The 26,219-nt window shown below is 35.4% G+C and overlaps 3 protein-coding genes across 22 annotated transcripts in view; 1 reads left to right on the forward strand and 2 right to left on the reverse strand.

The window, feature by feature from the left end:
* The window catches only part of ppp4r4 (protein phosphatase 4, regulatory subunit 4), an 82,779-nt gene extending 77,043 nt beyond the window's left edge, over positions 1 to 5,736 (forward strand). For 12 of the 19 annotated variants that reach the window (XM_073933295.1, XM_073933296.1, XM_068215644.1 and 9 more), the window contains 8 exons: positions 867 to 905; positions 1,016 to 1,087; positions 2,141 to 2,204; positions 2,344 to 2,424; positions 3,156 to 3,246; positions 3,366 to 3,427; positions 3,513 to 3,669; positions 5,204 to 5,736. In XM_073933295.1, the coding sequence (XP_073789396.1) occupies positions 867 to 905; positions 1,016 to 1,087; positions 2,141 to 2,204; positions 2,344 to 2,424; positions 3,156 to 3,246; positions 3,366 to 3,427; positions 3,513 to 3,669; positions 5,204 to 5,249 (612 nt within the window). In that variant the 3' untranslated portion in view covers positions 5,250 to 5,736. The remainder of the gene's footprint in view (positions 1 to 866; positions 906 to 1,015; positions 1,088 to 2,140; positions 2,205 to 2,343; positions 2,425 to 3,155; positions 3,247 to 3,365; positions 3,428 to 3,512; positions 3,670 to 5,203) is intronic. The other 7 variants (XM_073933297.1, XM_068215645.1, XM_073933305.1 and 4 more) reach the window with 1 other exon arrangement.
* serpina10a (serpin peptidase inhibitor, clade A (alpha-1 antiproteinase, antitrypsin), member 10a) lies at positions 5,069 to 14,933 on the reverse strand. Its single transcript, NM_001045071.2, is given in 5 exon segments — positions 5,069 to 6,228; positions 8,196 to 8,343; positions 8,553 to 8,826; positions 11,343 to 11,913; positions 14,775 to 14,933. Coding segments are annotated over 4 exon segments (1,176 nt in total). The 5' UTR covers positions 11,908 to 11,913; positions 14,775 to 14,933; the 3' UTR covers positions 5,069 to 6,039.
* An 845-nt stretch (positions 14,934 to 15,778) lies between these two features.
* prph2lb (peripherin 2-like b) lies at positions 15,779 to 24,405 on the reverse strand. 2 transcript variants are annotated; one of them, XM_005160581.6, is made up of 4 exons: positions 24,165 to 24,405; positions 22,890 to 23,705; positions 20,241 to 20,487; positions 15,779 to 18,478 (listed from the first exon to the last, which is right to left on the reverse strand). In XM_005160581.6, exons 2-4 carry the CDS (start codon positions 23,465 to 23,467, stop codon positions 18,224 to 18,226), a joined length of 1,080 nt encoding a protein of 359 aa, XP_005160638.1. In that variant the 5' UTR covers positions 23,468 to 23,705; positions 24,165 to 24,405; the 3' UTR covers positions 15,779 to 18,223. The 2 variants fall into 2 exon arrangements, with proteins under 2 accessions (XP_005160638.1, NP_001104664.1); NM_001111194.1 differs by lacking the exon at positions 24,165 to 24,405 and having other exon boundaries at positions 17,429 to 18,478; positions 22,890 to 23,549.
* Positions 24,406 to 26,219: the final 1,814 nt, after the last annotated feature.

The following is a 26,219-nucleotide window of genomic DNA, read 5'->3' on the forward strand; positions in this document are numbered from 1 at the left end:
ATAATAAATAATTATAAATAAGTTTAATATTACGGTTTGGCTTAGTGTTATCGCATTTCACAGGCTGCAGTTTAATTTAATATAAATGCGCCGGGTTTCAGTGCAACATGTTTGCACACCAGACATCAGATTGCATGGATTTCTTATGAAGTGAGATTTTATTTTATTGGATTTTTTTTATTTTATTTTATTGGATTTTATTCACAAACACTCTTTTGTAAAATGTATTCTGTACAGTATACTGAAGGTGATTCAATTTATTACAAGTAGGGATGCTCCGATCAGGATTTTTGCAGCCGATTCTGAGTACTGATTCCTTGTCATGGTGATTGGCCGATACCAAGTACCGATTCTAATGCTTCAAGCTTTATAATGCCTAAAGCACATTTTACCTCCAAGTATGATACCTAAATGAAGATCTTGCCTTACGAAAGAGAATAAATTCAAGATGTTGCATATATTTCCTTAAATGTCTCTTAAAAGCATTTAGTGTGTACCTGTCATGGTCAGAAGCAGCTTTTCAGAAAATAATTAAGAAAGCAGATACAAAAAAATTGGTAAGAAAAATGACTAACTAAGCAATATGGAAACATTGCAAATGATGGAAGAATGTCTCATTTTTATTTCCCTAATATTTCTAGTCAGGTTTTAATGAATTTGTAATATTGTAGAAAACACTTCTTATAAGTTCTTGTAAACTCGTAAACAAACTATTGCGATCGGTTCATGAGATCGGCCAGATTAGCGAGTACCAATCGAGACATGAAATGTAATTATCAGCCAATACCGATCGCTGGCCGATTGATCGGAGCATCCCTAATTACAAGTAATGATATTGCAAAAACTGTTTTATTATTTTCCCTCAGACAGTTCTGGAGCTGGACAAAATGGACATTACAGAGCCGGTATGAAGGATCTGTGACTTTTTATATTTGGTTATGATGACAGTTTCTGTACACCATAGTTATTTCTTTTGAGCACTGTGAGCGAACTTTGCCCATATTTATATTTGTAGTATCATAAAAGGCATGAAAGAGAGCTCTTGGATCAGAAAAAGGAGAAGGAGGAGACCCTTTTACTTGAAATGGTGAGAGAGATTTTTAATTACTGAAATTGAAGGCAAATTATTATTATGGTTATGGTTTTTTCCACCAAAACCATTTTGAAAAAGCAAATAGGCTTTTCCTTATGTGTAAATGTGGGCGGTCACATGCTATTTTCAGTACCAACAAGACAAAAATGAGATTTTTAAAGAGATAGTTCACCCAAAAATGAAAATTTCCTCACCATTTACTCAGACTTAAATGGTTCTAAACTTCTATTAATTTCTTTCTTCTTTTGAAGACATAGGAGAAAAACAGCCAATGACATCCATAGTCGGAACAAAATATACTATGGTAGTCAGTGGCTGCTTTTCCCCAACATTCTTTAGTTATACTTCTTTTGTGTTCAACAGAAGAAAGAAACTCGGTTATGCTTTATTTTCAGATGTCTTTGTTACAGAGTAACTATTAATTCAGCGACTAATAAATAATATTAATTCATTACAAGTACTTTTATATGTACTTACTATATGGTTGGGGTTAGAATGTGGATTAGGTTTAGCTGAATGCAATCAACCATAATTACCTGTAATTACTATTATTGCTTGCCGGCTTAGGTATGCAACAAATGAAGAGCACCAAACTAAATAGAATGAAAATGCAAAAATATATTTATTTAAAGGTTAAATATATGTAAATTAAATGTCTAACATAACATATATAGTTCAAAACAACAGATAACATAGGATCAAATTCCAAAATAAAATAAAAATAATATATAAGCGGTAGGTAAGCAAAAAGAAGTTGAATGGAAACGATCCTCCGAAGCAGTCTGTGAAACACATCTTTGCAGCTTCTTAAATAAGCAAAATCTAATCACAAACCTGTAACACTATAGTAAGTACATACTGTAGAACTTGTGTAGCACGGACATCTAAAAATAGTGTTACCAGAAACTCAAATAGGTTTGGAACAAGTGGAGAATGAGTGAATGATGGCAGAATTTATTTTTTGTCTGTGAACTATACTTGTATATGTTCTAGATCCCTACATGTGAACTATTTGTTGCTACTGTATTTGTGCTGCTGTTAACACAGGAACTGTTGGAAAGACAGCAGAGTGAAGCAAAACTAGCTGGAGATAAACAGTCTGAGAAGAAACGTGAGTGATGTTTATTTATGCACCACTTCATTAAGAAGTTTACTTTGTGCTTTTTGTTGTAGCTTATTGTAAGTTTCCTAAATGTACTGTACAGCATATGTGTGTTTATGTTGTGGTTTATTATATTGTTGTGTTCCAGAACGAGAGAGCAAATCAGGCCTATCTGGTAGTAAAGGAATGTCAGGAACATTATCAGGAGCATCATCGTCCTCTTCTTCTGGTTAGAATCATTGTGTACATTAATTATTATTAATTTTTTGTCAATTAACAATTTGTCAATTTTAGATTTTTCTTTTTTTTTTTGGAATAATTTTAATCAGATAAACATTTTATTTATTGTGATAGTCCCCACAAAAATGAATATTTACTTACTGTTTACTTACACTAAAGTGGTTTTAAATCTTTGTGAGTTTTCTTTTTTCTGTTGAACACAAAACAAGACATTTTGAAAAATGTTAGAAACATGTAATCATTGACTTTGTAAGTAGGCTTCAGGTTTCCAACATTTTTCAAAATATCTTCTTTTGTGTTCAACAGAAAAAAGAAACTCAAACAGATTTGCGAAGGGTCAGAAAATGATGACACAATTTTCAGTTTTGGGTGAACAATCCTTTTAATGATCAAGTAAAGGAACATGATGGAACATGCTTGAATTATTATAACATTTTATTATATTTTCGGAAATGCTGAATATTCCATTTTGAAAACTAACAAAATAGTAAAACATTAAAAATATTTTTTACAATAAAAATATTTCACAGAAATACTGTTTAACTTTTGTGAACAAAAAAATCTGTAGCGTGTAGCAGAAAGCTACTTATGTAATCGTTTTGTTATTATTGTTTTTGTTATTAGTTTGATAAATTTCCAGTGACATAAAAATGTTAAACATTTTCTTAAAGTTTTGTAATGGTCCGGTGCTTATCATCTCCACATTGCTGCTGTTTCTAGGGAAGGAGATGCGGAGGGCTAAACTAGCTCGCAGTCGTTCTCTCAGTGGCCATCCCACAACACCCAAGATGACAAACTCAGACAAAACCTTGTACGTAACAAAATCCCCTAAGCTTTCTTATGTTGCTACTGCAGTTGGTTCTTTGACCCATGACCTGTGACCCATCATCGCTAGTACTTCAACATTTACACTCACAATTTTTTCTTTAGAAAACTGAAAGATTCAGGAAGTTGCCCTGGATCAGGAAAGAGTCCTATGCTACCTTTAAATGGTAACTAATGAGATTGTTCTTCGTGAATTATATTGTTATATTATATTGTTGTTTACATGTACTTATGTACTTGTTTGCTTTCCAGATGATAACCTGCGACCCCACCACTTTAATGTTGCTTCTTCAATCTCCTCCACCCCATCGTCCTCGTCCATGCCTGTTCTGATCCGCAGCAACACCAGCAGCTCTGTGGATCACCGGAGTAACGGGAATAAAGACACACAGTCTAGGAAACTTTCTGTGTATGTTTCTCAAATTGACTGATAAACTCCCATTTTTAATCAGCCACTCCCCACCTAGCAAAATATCTCTGGCCCAGCTCTGACCCACACAATCAGCTTTTACTTGGCCCACATGCTGCAGTAAATTACGGTACATGACTGGACCAAGTCTGGCTTCCAGACAAGGGCCAAACATGGACCATATCTCAGCCAAATTAACAATCCCTAACCCTGAACTAGGCCAGATATGTTGGTGTGTCACGACTGCAATGAAATTGATAAATCCATAAAGCATTGCACTTTAGACATGCTATGGGCATGCTTTTTCTTGCAGAGACCTGATTGTTTTTTTGTTTTTTTTTAAAATAAGAATTTAAATGTGGGTCAAGATAGGCCAAACTCACATGGCCCACATATCAAATTATAACATCTGGGCCAAATACTACATTTGACATCTGGCCCAAATATTGTGTGCCGCCTTAAAGACGGTGCCTGACTGCTGTCAAACCTGGGCCATGTTTGGTCTGAATGCCTGCTGTGCCAGCTTTATGCTAAATCTCAGCCAGAATTCTTTGCTTCCTGGGTTATTATCTAAGTGCCGTATTCGGCTGTATACAACTCATTATTTCATTATTTAAAACATGCTGCACCTCACTCCAAGGATGCAAAGCATTTGCAAAATCTGCACACATTGTCAAATGAGTGTATCTATACAACAAGTACATCATTACTTCATATTTTAAACAATATTATATTTCTTATCTGAATCAAGTCATTATGCCTATAGTAAAAACAAAGGAACAGCTTATATAGCCTTGCAGAATTCCAATTGTAGTGTTCATAGATGTCATATAGATATTGAAACTGAGGGCAAACATGCTCCCTTTTGAGCCTACTGGATTATTAAGGCAACTGCCACAAGATATAATGTACATTTTTACATTTGACAGTTAAGTTCTATGGCTATTTAAGCAATCACGTGAATATACTGTGAATTTATTAATTACATACTATTGAGAGAAAACAAGAGGCATTTTACAGGTCAAAGTACTTTATTTATTATTATTATTTATTCATTTATCACAATGATTTTATTCTGTTCAGACACGTTTATATATATATATATATATATATATATATATATATATATATATATATATTTATATTATTTCATTGTGCGCATGCAGAGCTGAATCAAAACCTTACTTACACATTTTTTTGCATACAATTTTTTTCAACTTCCAGTGGCCCAAATATTTGAAGGTGTTCCTTTTAAATAAATTTATTTAGGCTTTTATCATTCTAGTTTAAGGTGAAAATTATAAAAAAATTTCAGTTTGTTTTACATACATTTCTATCTGTTCTGAATAATAATGAACATTTAAAGGATTTGGTGTTGGTTTAAGGGATCTATAATACATTTTTATAATTGTTTTGTACAATGTTTTGATTTATTTTCATTTCTTTTTTCTTAGCAATGCAATTTTGTTTTATTATGAACGGGTGTGATTCAGCAAGAGTGATCTTATGTTGTCTTTCTGTTTGTGTTCGACAGACAGCGGAAGTCGAATTCATTTGGAATGCAGTCTGGGAGAGAGTGATTACCACTTTGCCTTCTGACTTAAAGCCCCTTTTACAAGACTTTTCATTCTGCAGCAGCAGCACAGCAGTGTCCCTCCATTTTGATGTGTCCATTCTCTCTTCTATCCCAGAAAAGGCTTAAGATGTGCTGGGGCATCAATTAAGGTCTGCATTGATCCATCTCTGCCTTATTTCATACAAAAAAAACAATCAAAATCTCACACCATACATCATAAAATGAAACCGAGAGTTGAGGAGTAATTGAATGTATTTAATTTACTGCCTCATTATTTTGTTTCTTGTATTATAGCATGCTTTGCAAAATTCTCTGTTTTATATTTTTGAAGTGGCTAAGAGAAAAAGAAGCACTATGTATTTTTATGATTGAAGAGTTTTGGAACTCTCCATCCCATCCCACCAATGAGATTGTGCCTGGTGCCACCCAGCACCTGATTGATTAACGCCAACATCTTAGTACCCAATGAATAAAATTCATGTTGAATATGACGTGCTTTAATGACTTGCTTTTGAACTGGCTCTTTAAATACTGACAGCGCACATAGAAAAACAAGTTACTAGTTACACTTGACATTAAGTACACTATTCATTTAATTTCCTAGCAAACATTGGATTGTGACTATATTATGCTGCTACTTAATGTTAATTAAATCACAGTATAATGTTAATAACAGTTAAAAGGTTGATACTGATATTAATTGTTTTAAAACACTATTAATATTTGGTTATTCACGCAAAACAAATGGATGTAGGAGTGAGAACACCTGTATACACCATTGGTAGTTTCTCTAATTAGTTCTTAGTTGGGTCGACCACACGTCCAATGTAGAGGATGCATTTTGTGACCTCATGGTAGACAACAAAAATGAAGGGTCGGTTGAAAGTGAGCCTGGGAGGAAGAGGATTCATGAAGAGATTGCCGGAAGCTTCTGCCAGTGAGCCTCCAGACTCATCCACATCCACAGCCACCTTCTGTACCACCTGGAATCAAGCGCCATTGGTCAGTGCATTTTGTATTTATCATTATATTTATTTATTTTTAATTATGTCAACCATCATGGTAGAAAGAGTATGATTTTTTTTTTTTTCAGCAAGGATTTCACAATTTCCCTTGAACTTGCACATTGAAAAAATTATTTCATGTTTTTCTTTGGTTAAATTTTATTCCAGACACCACTTTAAATCAATTTTGCTTTAATTGAGTTTTAATGATAACCCATAACATAACATCAACCAGGGGTGCGTTTCCCAATTAACATCGTAACTCGCGGCTAAACTATCATAGTACGATGCATCATTTGGGAAAAGAACGATGTAGTGACGAGTGTTTCCCAAAACTGTAGTTTCTCTGTCGCAGATCCATCGTTTGAACCACGTTAGTTATAACGTAAAACACGCATAATGATGCTCTAAATGGGGTGTTAAAAACCTCTTTAGAGAAAAAAAAAACTATAATTTCTTTGTGCAAACTATATTGTTTTACACGAACATGCATTTAAAAAAAAAAATCCAATATCAGTTTTGGAAAAAACATGCACTCGCTTTCCAATATTCCAAATTCTATTTTGAAACATAAAAGCACTTACAAAAGCAAACACATACTATAATATCATATATAAATCATATAAATAAATAAATAATTAAGCTATTTATTAAGAAATTGAATTTAATATTTATTAAACAATGAAAAACCCTACTTTAATAACAATACTATTGATGATGATGATGATTATTAATATTATTATAAGTAGGAAATTGTTTATTCTTTTTTTTTTTAAAGAGTCTACTTTTAAAATTTGACATGCAAACCACTGCAGAAATGTTCTAACCAACAGGCCCATGCCATATACAGTACAGATACTTAATAAATAACCTACTATAAATTAAAAGCATTAACGTTTGCTATGCTTTGGATACATAACATAAATTCTGCTTTTACATAATAGGTCACCTATAGCTTTCATCATGAACCACGGCTGTGTTCAAAATGACATTAATGTTTTCAAAGTGCAATACGAAGGCTACGAAATTGTAAACATGAAGATCTCTAAAACTGAACTGTAAAAATGCTTTGAAAGCATATTAAAGAGCACAGCCAGGAACTATGTTTCTAACTATAGCTTCAGATGTGTAGTTACAAACATACAAGTTTGAGATGTAGTTTGCGAATGTTCGTTGAAACGATGCATTTGGGAAATGCCAATCAACAAACTATGTTTGTAACGACGGAACTTGTGACCTTAGTTGGCTAACAAAGGTTTTCAGAAACAAACCCCAGGTAGTTACTATGCCTGTTAAAGGGATATTACAGGTGTTTTTTTTTTTTACATGTTAAAGGTAGTGTATATATGGCTCAAATACAAAATGTCCATATTGGTTTATGCAAAAAAAAGTGATTTTAAATACATAGAAAGCCTAATAAATGCAAATAAAGTGTCTGATATTTATGAAAATAAATGTCAAAATTGGTGAAATAATGTTTCACAGTCACTCAGCATGACAATGTTTTTATATTTATTATTTATTATATTTTTAATCTTGCTGAGAAATGGCAAAGAATAAAGTTTTTAAATAAATTTTTTGTTTTGTTTTGTGGTTGACTTAAATAGAGGCTTGTAATATGCTGCAAAAACTCTCGTTTTAAATGCCTGAAGATTTTTTTTATCTTAACTAATGTTACACAGAAAGACATTTTATTGAGTTTGTTCTGTAAACAATGATAAAAAAACATGAAAGTCATCATTTGTTTTTGCTCAAAACAAACCCAAATCCAAAAAAATAAAAGATTAACAAGATACATTCTAATGTGTAAAAAGGAATATGTTTTGATGCTTTAAAAACATTTAATTAAACTTATGGTGCAAATAACTGGTAGACGTACAGTATGCATTAAGAATGACATGAAAACCCTTCAACACTCTTTGTGTATTATTAGAAAGACCTCACACCTCTGACAGCTTCAGGCCTTCACTGCTGCTGATTCCAGTAAGATTTGCAGTACTTCCAAAGATCTCTTTAACACCCAGACTCGGCAGACTCACACTGAGCGAATTGGACTGCTTCAGTGAAAATCTGGGCAACTGAATCTCCAGCTTCCTGATGAGAGACACATAATGGATATTTAAGCAATAAACAGAAATTTGTCTTAAAAATTGTATGTTTCTAAAAGGGAAATATGAACTGTCAAGTACAGGATGTGATTGTTCACTTTGGCTGCACAGCATGAGTTTGATGGAGATTTTAGTCATTAAAAAAACAAAACACATGGATTTATGAAAATGTGAGAGACTGACTACATGACTCACGTCTTTTTCAGCTTCGCAACCCATCCACGAAACACTTCACCAGTCATGGATTCATCAACGTAGGTGTAGTCCACATCTTCATCCGGAAGAAGAACAAGCATGGCAATGCCGTTCTCGCAGGGCAGCTTCAGAATTCCAACCTTAAATGTGGGGTCATATGCCAGGTAGTATTTTCCAGAACGGAGCATCATGGGTACTTGCACAATGTTATACTTGTTCACATAGAATCTGTCTTCTTGGGTGAAGGTTGCGTTGAATGGTTGCAGCCACTGACCTGTTAAAGATCAAGAAACTACCTTGATATCGGAATATTTGCTTGCCCACTATTGACTTACTCCTTCCATCTTTAATTCCTGCCAGTTTTGTACTAAATTGTAACCCTCTTTAAAATTATTTCACAGCCTCAATCTGGTAGTTTTTATGGTTAGGTGTGGGGGAGAGGTTATGATTAGGTAATCAGGTAGCTACTTCAACGGGGAGTAATAAATTGGTAGGGTTGAAAAAAAAAAAAAGAATCAACACCTGTGACCAGTAGTTTGTTGGACTGATATTTACAGTACAGACCAAAAGTTTGGACACACCTTCTCATTCAAAGAGTTTTCTTTATTTTCATGACTATGAACACTGTAGATTCACACTGAAGGCATCAAAACTATGAATTAACTTGTGAAATTATGTATATAACAAAAAAGTGTGAAACAACCGATAATATGTCATATTCTAGGTTCTTTAAAGCAGCAACCTTTTGCTTTGATTACTGCTTTGCACACTCTTGGCAATCTCTTGATGAGCTTCAAGAGGTAGTCACCTGAAATGGTTTTCACTTCACAGGTGTGCCCTGTCAGGTTTAATAAGTGGGATTTCTTGCATTATAAATGGGGTTGGGACCATCAGTTGTGTTGTGCAGAAGTCAGGTGGATACAGCCGAAAGTCGTACTGAATAGACTGTTAGAATTTGTATTATGGCAAGAAAAAGCTGCTAAGTAAAGAAAAAAAACGAGTGGTCATCATTGCTTTAAGAAATGAAGGTCAGTTAGTCCGAAAAATTGGAAAAACTTTGGAAGTTCAGTCACAAAAACCATCAAGTGCTACAAAGTAGCTGGCTCACATGGGGAGCTGGCACACCAAGACTCACCTCTGCTACAGAGGATAAGTTCATCCGAGTCACCAACCAGAAATCGCAGGTTAACGGCAGCTCAGATTAGAGACCAGGTCAATGCCACACAGAGTTCTAGCAGCAGACACATCTGTAGAACAAATGTTAAGAGGAGACTGTGAATCAGGCCTTCATGGTAGAATATCTGCTAGGAAACCACTGCTAAGGACAGGCAACAAGCAGACGAGACTTGTTTGGGCGAAAGAACACAAGGAATGGACATTAGACCAGTGGAAATCTGTGCTTTGGTCTGATGAGTCCAAATTTGAGATCTTTGGTTCCAACTACCGTGTCTTTGTGCGACGCAGAAAATGTGAACGGATGGACTCTACATGCCTGGTTCCCACCGTGAAGTATGGGGGAGGAGGTGTAATGGTGTGGGGTGCTTTGCTGGTGACACTGTTGGGGAGTTTTCAATATTAAAGGCATACTGAACCAGCATGGCTACCACAGCATCTTGCAGCGGCATGCTTTTCAATCCGTTTTGCGTTTAGTTGGACCAATTTTTTTTTTTTTAACAGGGCAATGACCCCAAACACACCTCAAGGCGCTGTAAGGGCTATTTGACCTAGGAGAGTGCTGCGCCAGATAACCTGGCCTCTACAGTCACCGGACCTGAACCCAATCAAGATGGTTTAGGTGAGCTGGACCGCAGAGTGAAGGCAAAAGGGCCAACAAGTGCCAAGCATCTCTGGAAACTCCTTCAAGACTGTTGGAAGACCATTTCATGTGACTAATGAATTTTGATCAAATCATGGCTAATTTGATGAACCTAGAATATGACATATTTTCAGTTGTTTCACACTTTTTTGTTATGTATATATGAGGGCTGTGAAAATTAATTGTTTATTCTATGCACCGCGATGCAGACACAAACAATTTGGTATCGGTTCAGTAACAATTATAACCGGTTATTATGTAGGCCTGCTGACGTCATTTAAAATAAAATGCTCCAACTACTTAAAAGGCAGATTACGCACAATTCACTGCTTGTGTCTTTCACTGACAGGGAAGCACATCAGAACCCAGCTAGGAAAAAATGAAAGCTGTAAACTCTCTTTCTCTCTCTCAGGTAACGTTTTATCTCATCAATTAGCTGTTACAACAGTAACATTACTTGTGGATCCAGACAGGAGCGTGTCTGCAGAGGGAGTTTTGACAGATAGAGCCAATTGCAGCCTTTTTTGTTGAGCGCTTGATCAATCATAGGCGTTTAAGAATCCGCAGGCTCAAAAAGCAAGCAAAATAATATTTACATTAGTTTATTTGCTTTAAATGTTCATGTTGTTCCATGCATGTACTTGAGATTTGTTTGATAGATTCAAAATTTCTTTCAGCGGGTAAAATTCTTTCAGTTTTCTTTCAGTAGGTAAAATTAAAGGTACAGTACATATATGCTTGTATTAAAGGAAATTTTTTTATCACAAATAATAAATAAATATACTTATAAATTATACATTTTAATACAAGAATTATTGTGTCGCATCGTCAATGCACCGTGATGCACTGAGACATCAAATTGAACTGAATCGATGGCATGATAATCATAACAAACCAGTGTAGGTTCACACCCCTAATGACATTATCTCATGTCATGACATTATATCATGATATTACTCCTTTGTTTTTCTTACCTGTGAAGAAAGCAGCACTGATTAAAATCGCCATGCTTTGTGGATCTACATTCTCCACCACATCCCTGACCTTCTCTCCTGTTCGGCCTCTGACATAATCATTAATACTTCCTTTGGCCTGCTGTCCATTGGCGTAATTCACATTCTGGACATCTGCATTATAATACTGTTTAACCTGGTTGCTGAAGCTGTCATCAGCCTTGACGTCCTGCTTGATGAAGAGTCCAGTGGCCGGGATTTGAGCAGCGTCTTCCCTCAGCTGCTGGAGTATATTCTGAATCCTTTCCTGCTCTCCATCTTTCACCATGGAGTCCACTCCTATACCCTGGAGCAGCTCGGATTGAGTAGCTCCACCAGCCCCGGCTGCTAATGTGGCTAAGGCCAAGGTAGCCCCGAGAGTTGAAACAGCCACGTTGTCATCACTTGAGCTAGCAATCTTGCTGTAAAGCCGTGTAGCAAAGTCTGCATTCTTGATGGCAAGCTCTTCAACATCTGTGGTTTGCCCAAGAACGGACACAGAAAGAAGTGATGCTTCGATCAAGAGGGTGAAGAAGCCCATCTTCATGATGCTCTGAAAAATGTATATATATATATATATATATATTTTTTTTTTTTAATTGTCATGAAACATAAATATTATCTGCTATAGATTTCACACAATCAACCCTGTAAAGCCTAACACCTGAAACAACAATATACTGTTATATACACTCACCGGCCACTTTACTAGGTACACCTGTACAACTGCTTGTTAACGCAAATTTCTATTAGCCAATCACATGGCAGCAACTCAATGCATTTAGGCATGTAGACATGGTCAAGACGATCTGCTGCAGTTCAAACCAAGCATCAGAATGGGGAAGAAAGGTGATTAAGGTGACTTTGAAGTAAAAGTATTTCAGAAACTGCTGATCTACTGGGATTTTCATGCACAACTATCTCAAGGCTTTACAGAGAATGTTCTGCAAATGAGGAAAATATCCAGTGAGCTGCAGTTCTGTGAATGCAAATGCCTTGTTAATGCCAGAGGTCAGAGGAGAATGGTCAGACTGGTTTGAGCTGATTTAAAGGCAACAGTAACTCAAATAACCACTTACTACAACCGAGGTATGCAGAAGAGCATCTCTGAACACACAACATGTCCAACCTTGAGGCGGATGGGCTACAGCAGCAGAAGATCACACCGGGTGTCACTCCTGTCAGCTAAGAACAGGAAACTGAGGCTACATTTGGCACAGACTCACTAAAATTGGAAAAACGTTGCCTGGTTTGATGAGTCTCGATTTCTGCTGCAACATTTAGATGGTAGGGGCAGAATTTTGCATCAACAACATGAAAGCATAGATCCATCCTGCCTTGTATCAATGATTCAGGCTGGTGATGGTGACGATATAGTGTGCGGGATATTTTCTTGACACACTTTGGGCCCATTAGTACCCATTGAGCGTTGTGTCAACGCCACAGCCTACCTGAGTATTGTTGCTGACCATGTCCATCACTTTATGACCACAGTGTACCCATCTTCTGATGGCTACTTCCATCAGGAAAATGCACCATGTCTTAAAGGCCGAATCATCTCAGACTGGTTCCTTGAACATGACAATGAGTTAACCGTACTCAAATGGCCGCTGCAGTCACCAGAACTCAATCCAATAGAGCACCTCTGGGATGTGGTGGAACGGGAGATTTGCACCATGGATGTGCAGCCGACAAATCTGCAGCAAATGCGTGATGCTATCATGTCACAATGGACCAAAATCTTCTAGGAATATTTCCTGAGAATAATTGAAGGCAAAAGAAGGTCCGGTACTAGTAAGGTCTACCTAATAAAATGGCCGGGGAGTGTATATAATCAAAGTGCCTTTAAGGCATGTGTATTCTAGAGTCTTTGATATAATCCATTGACCCTTTTGAATATTTGAACAATATTTGAAACATGGATCACAAGCTATGACTGTTCAGATGCATTTTTCATGGCCAAAAACTATGATTCAATTCTAATAGTTTTGTCATGTAAATGAAATATATATATATATATATATATATATATATATATATATATATATATATATATATATAACAGACAACTTGACTAAACAGCATTAAGTATCAGTTGTCAATTTATACCCTTCAATAATATTTCTTGGTAAGATATATTATTTAAATGCTTAGCTTTGGTTTAGAAAGCGTTTTGGGGTTAATTTTGGGGAGCAAAAGAAAATGTAGTGTAATGAAACGGTGGCTGTGAAATGTATTGATAAAAGTTCCTTAAAGACCTACTGTATTTTTGATTTAAAATAACATCATTTTGAGCAAATCTTAAATGGATAATCAAGTAACTATTGCTTAGTTCCATAAATTTTCATCTTGAAATATAATTACCAATACACAGTTGTTTTATACTAATCGCCAAAGATTTCACAGCAAATAATGATGAACAACAACATTTAACAAGAACATTGAATAAAGACTTTTTAAAGAATTACGTTAATCAGTCTTTTCTAAGGTGATAAAAAACACAATAGCTTAATAAAAAGGTTTTGAGTTAAACCTTTGATATAAATATCAATGATAAAGGGTGGTGGACAAATTTGTGCAGATTGTAATATTGATATTTTTATAATATTTGTATTACATATTACATTATTATAATAGTATTACGTTTTGTTTGATATTAAAAAATGGTTAATTATGTTAAACTTTTATTTGACTCTCACCATACAAAATATGATAGAAAACAACATTATATAGTTTATAGGTATAATTTATACCTATACCAGTTTTCCTGGGGCCCTAAGTGGTCGCTTAGCTTATTGGTTAAATCCGCCTCTGATCACAATAGCAATTTAGAGGCAACATCAGTACAGTAAGTTAGAAACAGCTGCCTAGTTTTTAGGCAAATCTGTGCAGTATAATACATAACAAGCAATACACGGTGTGAGAGCCCACAATGAAGGCCTCAGTTGACCGACTTTTGTTTTTAAAGGATCTGATTGTCAGGCTTTAAACTGAAATTTTAACATATTATTACATTATCATCATCTTATTTATCATATTACACGGGTTGCGTTTGGTCTTTGTAAAATACTTCGCTGTTTTAATAGTCTAAGCCAGAATAAAAGAGAATGTCCTCTGATGATTCTAGAAGCGCAATCAGACGTGCGTATGATTCATGCATTCGTGCATTCTAAATAACAGCTAAGTTCAACCAAATAGCATCGATCAAACGGAGATCACTGATTAGTGTGTATTTTTCTCAATAGAGCTCGTGAACATTCTCAGAGGTGACAGGAGGCGTGTTTACAGTGTATGTTCCTTTAAGGGTTGTGTCGCATATTCAGTAGACTGCGCTAACATATAGCAACACGGTTTTAAACGAAAAAGAAATGTTGCACAATTCATTTGTATTCACTTACAGTCGATTCTACATACCTGCAATCACTCTAAAAGAACGCCGAAACGTTGTGGAGGACAGACTTCTTACGGTACAAATGTCTGATTCGAAGGCAGTGCCAAAATCCAAGTTATAGAAGTACAGATATGTTGTCTGTTTCAAAACAATTCACTGCAAACACAGCAACAACACCGTCTAACGGTTCACGTCATGTCGCCATCAATAACAAACCGAACGTACGCAGATTACGCAACATCCGCCCCTTGCCCATACGCGATGATTTACGCAGTTTACGTATGTTTCTCTTACATCGCACAAGGGGGAAACGTAATTTTATGATTTGCGATTTTGCGTAACATTTATTTCCAAATCTCTACAGCCATTTGTCAACTAACATGTTTGGGGAAAATAAAATATTACAATTTATTTTACTACCTATGATTTATATTTGAATAAATGGTAGTTTTAAATAAATAAAACGAATATGAATATCCCACTATTGCCTATTCAATTGTTAATATGATGTACACGAGTAACCACTGTAATCCACACAATTACTGTTCGCTTGTTTTAACGTTACCTGTACTTTTAGCACGTAAATTATCATGAAACTATAATTTATAAAAGCGTTAAGGTTTGAGACATTTTTATTTGAGATATTTTTACCTAGGTAAATATAATAAACACAATATTTCCAAAAGCAAAACATGTTTGTATAAATTGTCCTTGTAATCACAAATGGCTGCGATTGGCCCATTTTGGATGTTTTTACCAGCGCTGAGAAAAGTAACATGTACGGTACCACGTGACAACAATGTTCTACGTTGATTTCAGGAGCAGACGGCCAGACACTGTTGAGTTTGTGCTGTCGTCTAGTCGACTTGTTTTTAATCCAAGAAGGAGAGGCCGCTGTTAATCGGATGCGTGCCTCGGTCACGGTGACGGACTGCAAGATAAGTGCACACCAATCTCTTTAATTCAGAGGATTTGGTTTGGAACAGTTCTTGTCCAGAAAAGAGGGCCTCAGCAAATACAAAGACACTTGTAACGTTAAAGCAACTGATTTAATCACAGGCATTATCACGTTTTACTACAAGTGCATTCACGTCAAACATGTTTTAAAAAGTGACGTGTTTTAACACACAGCCAAAAACAAAACAAAACAAAACAAAACCCTGATGTCAAAACTGAAGTATGTGGAAGACATCAGAACGAATGAATGTGATACAAGGCCCCAGGTTTACAGCCTTTCTGGAGGCTCAGTCTTAAAATTTTTAAAATTTCAAATCAAAATGTTAGGCCTTAAAAAGTGAAATTCATTGAAATAATGTGTTGTAGGTTTTTATTTTTCTATGTCCATGTTAAGCTACCCAATCAGGCCAACACTTGTCCAATCAAACATTCCATCTCAATAAAAGTTTAACAAAAGTTTATTAACTCTATTTACCAATATGGCTTGATTATCTTCCTTATGATAACATTGTAATGTTTTAACTGGGCCATTACAAACAAATCTTAAGCGTTTGGTTTTTGTAAGTCTGAAATTTCATACATAAAGGTCTTAAAAAGGCTTAAATTTGACATGATCATGATGAAACCTGTAGAAACCCTGAAAAAACTAAAATAAAATAATAAAAAAAATACCTGTGGCTATAAACCCTTTTTACATTTCTGGCTTTCTCAGCAGCAGAAGTCATCATAGTTGGGTAAACTTAGAGTGCAGTGAAGGGGAGAGTACAACAAATAATTTTTTACAATCCAATTTGCTGAAATAATAAAGGAAAAAAAAATACCACGAGGATGTTATCAAGACTTTCAGTAAAAGAGAACAATAGTGTGAAGCTGATGACGGCAGCCAGAGGAGAAAATAATGTCAAATATACTCTTAGCCCCATAGACGCTGCATTAGAAACACCTCGGATAAACGGTAATTTGTTTTTTTGTAACTTGACGCAAAGATGATATAATACACTCATAAAGGCATGTAAATGTTCATACTTTTTAAAAAATCTAGATATTAAACTAACTTATAAGGATTTACCATTATGAAGACTGGTAAACACGTCAGAACAGTCTTTGAACAGGGTCCACTGATGATTCACTGAGGTCTTGCAATCGGTCTATGCAAGACCATTATTACCAATAATTACTTTTAATATTTTAGGTTCAACTTATTTCCCCTGTATTGCAACCTATATATATAGGCTGCAACATCCAGGATAAGCACAAGTAGGCCTAATATTATAATGAGCATTCATGCTCCCTCTCCATTGTAAATGCAAACAGAAAACATTTATTATACAGAGGGAGCATGCAAAGGTAACAAGGCTGTAAATAAAATTTTGCTTCCTACTCAGACCAATCATTTTCACTTCATAAGACCTCATTGTACCCTCAGGAGTTACTGGTGTTCATTTATGCCTGTGTTATAATTTTTTATTCTAAAAGTCCCTAAAACATCACAAAGGTCAATATTTTCAGGTAGTAATCTTCCATTTTTATGAAAGAAAAAAAATCACTTGTAAATTTTGGGTGAATTACCCTGTAAAGATAATTATCCTGTTAGAGGTATGCAGTTTTTTTTGCATATGGAAAATAGCTGTTGTTTTCCTCCTTTAATTTGAGGCGTCACACCAAATATAACGAAGCAACTGTGAGAAATAATGTCACAATAACCAGACAGAACACACAATGGGTTTAAAACAGACAGTGTAGACTCAAAGTATATTAAACACAGTGCTGCAGCTCAGAAGTCAATGTTTGTACTGATTAATTGTCTGAAAAAATGTGCCTAAGCCAAAATTCATCCTTTTCAGATGCAGAAATTCTCCAAAGCAATAGATGTATGATTGACTAGCAGAGAAACTAAATATAGACCTACGACGAAACAAATGAAGCAACTGAGTGAGAGAGAAAAAGATCCTTGCTGGATCCCAAAAGGCATTTTATGCTTAACACATGGTAATACCTCTTTAGTAATGGAACAAAGGCCTATAATCAAACCCTTTTCAGATTAATTTGAAATGTGTTTATCATTCAGATAATATTAAGATGGACAAAATAATCTTCATTACAGGGTAGAGGCACGCGAAAGCTTGTCATCCATTACCATCTTTGTTTATAGCCGCTGTTATTAACTTATTCATGTCAGTTGAATGAATTTACTCCATTTCACAAGTGTAAATCCAAGTAAATTTGACATTGATTGATTAAATATTGTAAATATCTGTCTGTCGCTTTTCCTTCAGCTTCTAAAAATGCATATTTCATTCTCTTCCTTTTGTATGGCACAAGGATTACATTGCAATGAGTGCCTTTCAATTGAGATCTCCTTTATCAGCCTGTTTTTATGTTCCAGGTCATTCTTCACCTCCTTTGCGCTTTGTGCGATTCAAGTAAATGGTCAAAGGCTGCAATGCAGAGCTTGATCTGCCTCTCCAAGGCTGCCATTGTGGAATGGCTTGGGTAAGTCTCAGTGTCTCTTTTACTACCTGGCCTCAGGGATTTGCTTTACGGGCACGTTCTCTTGCATTTGCCGGCTGGTGCTCGGTACGTCTATGTTGGGATCGTCATCCACCTGGTAGCACTTGCCCAGGTTCTTAATGATGTTGAAGTTATAGCGTGCAGTGTCTGCAATGCTGTTCTCCAGAAGCCAGCCGTCAGACTCACAGTCAGGGTCTCCCTGCCTCAGCACGTTCTCCATGGCTGTCTGAAGATAACGCACTCCTGTCAGCACAGACACCTACAGCAAGAGAACAGCATTTAGGGAAAAAGAGTGTCACATTTCATTTTTAAGATTAGCAAATTAGTAAATTGTTACGTAATGGCTTGATAATATTCTTTTTTTTTTTGTATAAATTAGAGATCAACACTTTTTTCTTCTGGCCAGATTGGACTAGTGGTTCAGATTTTTACTTGCCCTGCCAAAATTTTTACTGGCCCCAGCAAAAAAAAAAGAAAAGAAAAAAAAAGCGACTTGCTATTTTTAGCCACATATTTTAAATAATGTGTCAAAAATAATATCTGTGAATTTAGAATTTCAATATTTTAGAAATGTTTTAACATTTAGCAGTAAAATATAGCAGTATGGAAAATGTGCAGGTATTTTATTGCAAAACAAAAGGTGGCTGACTTAAAAGTGACGGCAAACTATGCAAAACATCACTTCATTTTTTTCTCGTGTTGTACCCACAATGTGAGAAACAGACATTTTCTATTAGCCTCATAATTTGTTGTTGTCGTCCTGTTGCTTTCTCTTCAATGTACTGGTTATGGAAAAAAATAACATGCATACAACATCCAAACAGATAAGTGGAAATGAACAGCAATATGGTGTTTACGACTTCATATAAAAGGTAGCATTTAAATACTTATAAGTACAAAGTGTTTCTCGATTCTAAGACAACGCAAGGCAGGCAGCCTAACGATTCTGTCTACTGTCCTGAGCATCTCTCACTCTGGCACCGGGCCATCAGGTAGTCCTTATAATTGAGGATTAATATGTAATGATTATTAGCCAAAATAATTATATTTTCATTAACTGTGAATGAAAATCAAGGTTATTCCAACAAACACAGATTTTTTTTAAAGGTATAGTTGACCCCAAAATAATCTAATTTTAAATAACAAAAGAAGATATTTTGAAAAATGCTGGTTGTTGGGACCCATTGACTAGTATTTTTTTTCAATGGGTCTCAGCCATTAGCATTCCTCAAAATATCTTCTTTTGTGTTTGACAGAAGAATGAAACTCATAAAGATTTAAAACCACATGAGAGAGAGTAAAGTATGATGAACATCTATCTCCTAAACTCATCTAAAGATAAAACGGTCTGAGAATTGACAACAATGTTCGTTATTTTGACCTTTTTTATGCTTAAAATCTCACATTTTTATTTCAATTTTGGATTAAACAGAATCAGTAGTTCAAAGGTTAAAACTAAATATTTCATACTATAATTCAAAATTTCTGAGAAACTAAGATTTTTACTTAGAATTTTTTACCAGTCATTTCTTTGGCTTCAGTGTTTTCAGATTTTGTTCTAACATGCGGATATTTTTGTAAATCATGGTAAATCTTCATGATTCTTTGTTTAATACTTAATAATAAAGTTTTTATGTATTTAGGATCACTTTAACACAATTTAATGGATCTTTACTAAACATGTTCATTCTATTTTATTCCCAGTTTCCACAAAAATAATATACAGCACAGGTTCAGTCAACAGAATATGATAATAAAACATTTCTTAATCGTCAAATCAGCATATTAGAATAATTTGTTGAGGATTGTGTATCACTAAAGATACTAAAGGATCTGAATTTAGAAAACAAAGCAAAACAATTGAAGGCAGGTACCAAAGTTACAGTCTTCGTTGTATTCTTGATCTCTTATATCAAATACACCCTTAACTGATAATGTACAGAATGCAATACATTTTTCAGAATAGAGATGAATTGGATTTAATTAATTTGTTTAAAATGAGTCAAATCAAAATCACACACCTCAAAAAGCCAAATGATGAGAACGATTAACCCGATGGACTGCATGATCTGTGTGTAGTGCTCCAGCAGGGCCTGTAGGCAGCCTCGTCGGTTCAGGTTCAGATCCTCCTTCAAGTAGTCGTAATTATAGTGCGCTGAGTTGTTGGTGATTTGATGCTGAATGCAGGGCCGGGGTGAATATAGGCCACAGCAACTGAACGGCACCCCGTCTATCAGATACTTCCCTTCCACATTGCTCCGAATCCGCCTGAGAGGACCAGAAAGCATTGAATAAACCAAAGAGGCATAGACAGATGATAAAGAGAAAATAAAATGTGATCTGTCTAATATTGAAGGTTGAGCTATTGGTGTATTACCATTCACTTAATGGTAATCCGTATTACTAAAAACAAGGGTTTCTAGATTAAACAAATAGCTCGTTTAAAGAGATCATTTAAAAATAGAGTACATACAAAATAAAATACACTCTATCATTTAAACATCCCGGTGTTGTTCCAAATCTGAATGACTCCTTTTATTCTGTTTGAATTTTAATATATTCTTAGTTTATGAAAGTGTGTGAGGTTCAGTCATGGTGTTATTTGGGACCCCACTGATTTTTACTGTACAGACAAATCCAGCCGGAACATTCTTCAAAATACCTTCTGTATTCCATATAGCAGTGGTTCCTTTTTTTTGCCTGAGACCCCCCTTTTCTCCCAGAAAATATTGTAAGGCCTCCCTCCACATTTAATGATATTATCGCTGATATAAGCTTACAGTAGGTATAACAAAATAAGATTGTTTTCAAACTAACAGTGTGTTTATTACTAAATCTAGATATGTTTATGCTCAAATAATAGCCTAATGTATCATATAAAAGCTAAACATCAGTTGGCCGTTTGAATTAGGTACACCATGCAGTATTGTGGATGAGTTGTCTGCAAATGTCTTATTAATTTGGACAGCCTCATGCATTTGTTAGCAAGAACTTTGGCGCAGATAATGCACTGTTACTGGGTCAGGGACTCTTTCCCACAGAGCTCGCTGAGGCCCCCTTGTGGGCCGGGACCTCCCTGAGGGGATACACTGTCATAGTATGGTGGCCTAAAGAGCTCAAATGTGCTGCAAGTTAAGAGAAAACATGCAAATAATAGACTAACAAATTGAGAAAACATCTTTATCAATTTTAAAACCCATGAGCATGAAAATTCCAACAACACATGCAAATCTAGAAACACTCTGCAAATAGTGCGCTTTACCACGGAAATGTGTTAGTGGTATTGTGGGAGAAGTGAGAGGTGAGTTTTTTTGGTTCATCTCTGACAACAGCGCTGACTGTGAATGCCGGGACACACTAAACCCACATTCGGCCATCCGTGAGTGTCTGTCGGGCCCATGTGTTTGGTGTGTTCCACATGCCACCTCACATAGAGCTCATGTCTAAGAAAGTTTGCCTAATTCAGCATGTATTGTAGGACAGGGGTTCCCAAACTCTTTAGCCCGCGACGCCTCAAAATAGCAATGCCAGTACCTCGCGATGCCCAATACTCTCTGAGGTGATTATAAATATATAAACCTTACACACAACAGTGCAGGCATACCAATAGGCCCAAGTCTATTCATCGTTTAATTTGGATAACGCCATTTGGAAACCAGCCTAAATGTTTAATTGTGGCCTGTATTAATTTTTGATGTACGTGAATGCAGCAAATCGTGTTCCATAATATCAGTTTGCTGCATCTCACACTATTGCAGTGTCTTTTATATAACGCAATCACCCCAGGGGTCGCCAACAAAATAAAAAGCTAATTTTGAAAGGCTGATAGCTGTATTATTATTATTTATTATTAACATGTTAACAATGTTACCAATAACTACTATTTTGTTTTTCAGTAGGTTTCGGATAAAATATGGTAATTCTAATAGTTTAATAAATTGAATTTAGATTTTTGGAATTTCCACCCCCACTTTTGGGAATCACTGCTTTAGATGAAGTGACAAAACTAAGCAAACTAAATTATTGAATTCAATACAAGTCAAAACAGTCAGTTTTCACCACCACTAGTATTTTGACATCAGCTTGGTGTGTGCCAGGTTTAAACAGGAAGCAGCCAGGTTCATCTTTTTTTTGGGGAGGGAGGGGGTGGGTGTTCACCTTTATTATGATCGGACAGTTGAGAATTCCGACAGAAAAAGCCTTGGGAGATGAAGAATCGGCAAAGGACCCCAAGCCAGGAATCAAACTCGTCACCATGATCACATCAGTGCTAAATGTCTACTGGCTACTGGCACCGATGAGTTCATCATTTTTTTTTTTTGGGTCCCCTGATACATTTCCATTGTGATATGCACTGTTAGCAGAACGTTTATGTATTTGGAACGTTATGCATGTGTCTTGTTGGAATTTGCGTGTGTGTGTGTTATCAAATTGATAACGATGCTTTCTTAATTATTTGTTTTATTTGTTTGTGTTTTTCTATTTGCTTGTGTTTTCTTAACTTGGAGTGCATTTGAGCTCTCTTGACCATTGTATTATAATTGTATATTGATATTCATATTGGTTTGGAATGACACAAGAACAAGTAAATGATAAAAGAATGTTTAGTGAAAACAATGCCTGGAAAACAAACAAAACAAACCAATAAATGAAGGTAGAGATGGACTTACTCCACAACATCACTGTTGCTGAGATTCAGGTAGCGGTTACTGATCCACTGAATGTGAAACCAGTCTCTGTAACCTCCGTTACCGCAACACTGAAACTGCATCTGCAGCATGTCCATAGTGCGCTTAATATAGCAGCGTCCCGGCATGTCAGTGTCTTTATAGTAGCGCATGGCATCTCGCAAACCAAAATACAGGGACTCCTCCAGGTCTTTGCGCATGCTGTAGCACATCAGGGCACCCACGAGGATGCAGAACGTAAAGAAAAAGGTACATGTGATGTAAGGCAGCATCAGCAGCTTCCATCGCAGGAACTTGGTTGTATCCACACAGTCATAGCAGATCTTTCCCCCCAAAAAGTTGATCGCACATGCAGTCAGGCCAACACAGATAAGCATGTTTGGCACCGAGTCGATCTCTTTTGACATCAGCTCCCGCCTCTTCTCAATCTCCACCTTTAAGAACAAGCCCATGCTGAAGAGCGTCACTCCAGTCACCACAGACACCCAGTTCAAAACCCATAAAACCTGGGCCAGTTTGTCTCTATTGGTCTTCGTAAATGTCACTTTTAAGACGGCCATTGTCAACGGAAAGTGTCGAGTTTACCGTATCCGCTGTAATTTTTTATGTCTGGTCGTAAAACTCATTTTATTTCAGGATGATATAACGTACTGGGTAATTGGGAGAGGACGAGGAACATGTTCCACAGGGAGGAGGGAAGCGAACTGGGAGAGAAGGCCAAGAGAGCCACGTAAGCAGCTTAGATGAGGTATTTTTACCCTCCTGGATGATGGCCTTAGCTGCATAATAGCGTAGGTACTGAAATCAAGATGAAAATGTCACAAAATAAATTCACAGTTTGCTTGCATGTTATGAAGACAGACATTTAATAGATACATATATACAATTTATCTGTAAATATTACACTTCTACAAATATTCCGATATTTGCTGAAGGATTAGCAGTTGAATTTAATGCAGAAGCTTTGTTGTTCTTTGCCTTTGAAAATATATTTTAGGAATTAAAATGTACATATTTTACTGTCATTGGTTTATCAATTTGCATATTGCATATACTATAAATGCAGTCTTTCATCATTTATGGCTTTATGTCAGTTAGTATTGTTTCTGTGCAAAAAAATATGTTTATATTTATACATTAAATATATAATTTTTTTATATTTAATTAGATACATGTTGAAATTTCATTGCATTAGCTGTTAAAGAAGAGCATTAGCTATTAGCTCTTCCTACAACCCATAAAATGCTATTAACCTACCTGCTCAGATCTCATATATTCTCATATGGCCTTGTAATCCATGGACCTTGATTGTAGGCACTGTCATAATTACTCCTTTTTTGTGCATATTTCATGTAAGGACTACAGAAGCGGTGAGAAGCGTGTTTAGAGCGACTTCCGTCCAGACTCACATTGACCTCCACCTAATCTATTTATCCCAAGGATTTAACAGAACACCTCCATGCCATATGGGCCAATCCCAAGTCAATAACATCAGTCTTTCCACACCCACATCATATCAGTTATTATATGATTTATACTTTATATATCAATTATTATTTTATTATATATACTAATAAATATAAATATTCAATAATATATATATATATATATATATATATATATATATATATATATATATATATATATATATATATATATATATGTGTGTGTGTGTGTGTGTGTGTGAATAAATAATGATTATTTAGTGTCCAACATGATTTATTTTGATCATGTTTTTCAATAAATTAGTCTTACACTTTATATTTTCAGATTTTCATAGTATATGTATTCATTTCGGTACTTTTCCCATAAACCAACATATCATGTATTTGGTAGAATTGGATATTTCAGAAATGATGGGATATGTTAGAAAATAAATGCATTGTGTTAGCTTAACTAGCAGTATTAATAGTTAAGAAATGCAATCCAAAAATGTTCTATTGCTTTTTTCTTAGTGGGACAGTTAAAGAGTTAAACTATACCCAAAGCATGAGGTCTGTGAGCTCCGTGAAGTTGGCACCCCATAAAAACAAAAAAATCCCTTAAATTACGGTGTTCGTTTGTGCTACAATTGTGCTGATTTGTACCGCAAAAATGAACATTTGTGCTGATTTGGGCTCGGATATTAAGCATAATTTTTTGAACTGTGTGACATCACTTTCCACACCATGTTGCTCAAATGACTTCAAATCAGCACAGGTTGTTTGTGCTCATTTTGTGCTGGTTTGTGCCGTTAAAACAAACACTGAATCTGTTTTCCTCGTTTAGATACAAGCAAAATATTTCGGGAATTGTGATATCACTCTCCACCACATTTTGTCTTAATCAGTGTTTCTCAATTTGGCTCGCGGGAAGTGTGTATTCAGTGTGTGGTAAAAAAACAACAACAGAAGTTTAATTTTTTTTCATTTTTAATTTTTAACTCATTTTTATTTTTATTTTGAAATGCGTCCACGACCACCCTACCGTTTGACGTGAAATTTCAGTACAAAACCTTCTAAATTAAAATGACATTAAGAAACCAGACAACATGTTTTATTCACAGTTCAGTTTAGTTTATGGTAACCAAACCTTTCCTTACCCTAACCACTGTTTACAGTATTTGTCGTTTTTACTTTGTAATATTTCTATAATTTGATACATTTTGCTAAATGACAGCAATAAAATATTGTTAATTTTAATTATAAATAATAATTATTATTAATAATAATTATTAAATAATTCCTAAAATTGTATTAAACTTCCTAAAAATTTGGGTCGCGGCTTGATGACCATGTAAAAATGTGGGTCCCATGGCCAAACCAGTTGAGAACCCCTGCTTTAAATCACACAAAACTGGTGTCATATGTTTGTGCTGGTTTGTGCGGTTAACATACACAGTGTATCTATTTTTTCGTTTAGATGTTACCTAATCAAAACACTTTGGGAACTGCAACGTCACTCTTCACTCCATTATTTCCTCTAAATCGCCCAAAACTGGTGTCATTGGTTTGTGCTGGATTTGTGCCACTGACATGTTTTTAACTGATTATATTTTACTTATATTACAACATTGATGCTGTAAAAGGAACCATATAAAATGGAAAAAAATGGGTTAATTGGAAAAAAGCATGGCTGCTACCATACAAATTTTGCATTTCAAATAAAGTAAGAGAAATACATTTAAAGATTTTACATAAAATATATCCAACCAAATTGTTTCTCAGATTTTCAGATATTGAGAAAGAATGTTCATTTTGTAAAAAAAAAAAAAAGAAAAAAAGTAAGGAATCCTTATGTCACTTATTTGTTGAATGTTAGAGTGTGCAATTT

This window comes from Danio rerio, chromosome 20 (assembly GCF_049306965.1).
Source record: "Danio rerio strain Tuebingen ecotype United States chromosome 20, GRCz12tu, whole genome shotgun sequence".
NCBI classification, from domain to species: Eukaryota; Metazoa; Chordata; class Actinopteri; order Cypriniformes; family Danionidae; genus Danio; species Danio rerio.

Excerpts from the sequence above, each read along its gene's own strand:
- prph2lb (XM_005160581.6), bottom strand. The coding sequence starts at position 23,467 with ATGGCCGTCTTAAAAGTGACATTTACGAAGACCAATAGAGACAAACTG. Across the intron at positions 20,488-22,889 it reads AGCAACAGTGATGTTGTGGA|GCGGATTCGGAGCAATGTGG; the intron begins GTAAGTCCATCT and ends TGGTCCTCTCAG. Across the intron at positions 18,479-20,240 it reads TCATCATTTGGCTTTTTGAG|GTGTCTGTGCTGACAGGAGT; the intron begins GTGTGTGATTTT and ends CTCTTGCTGTAG.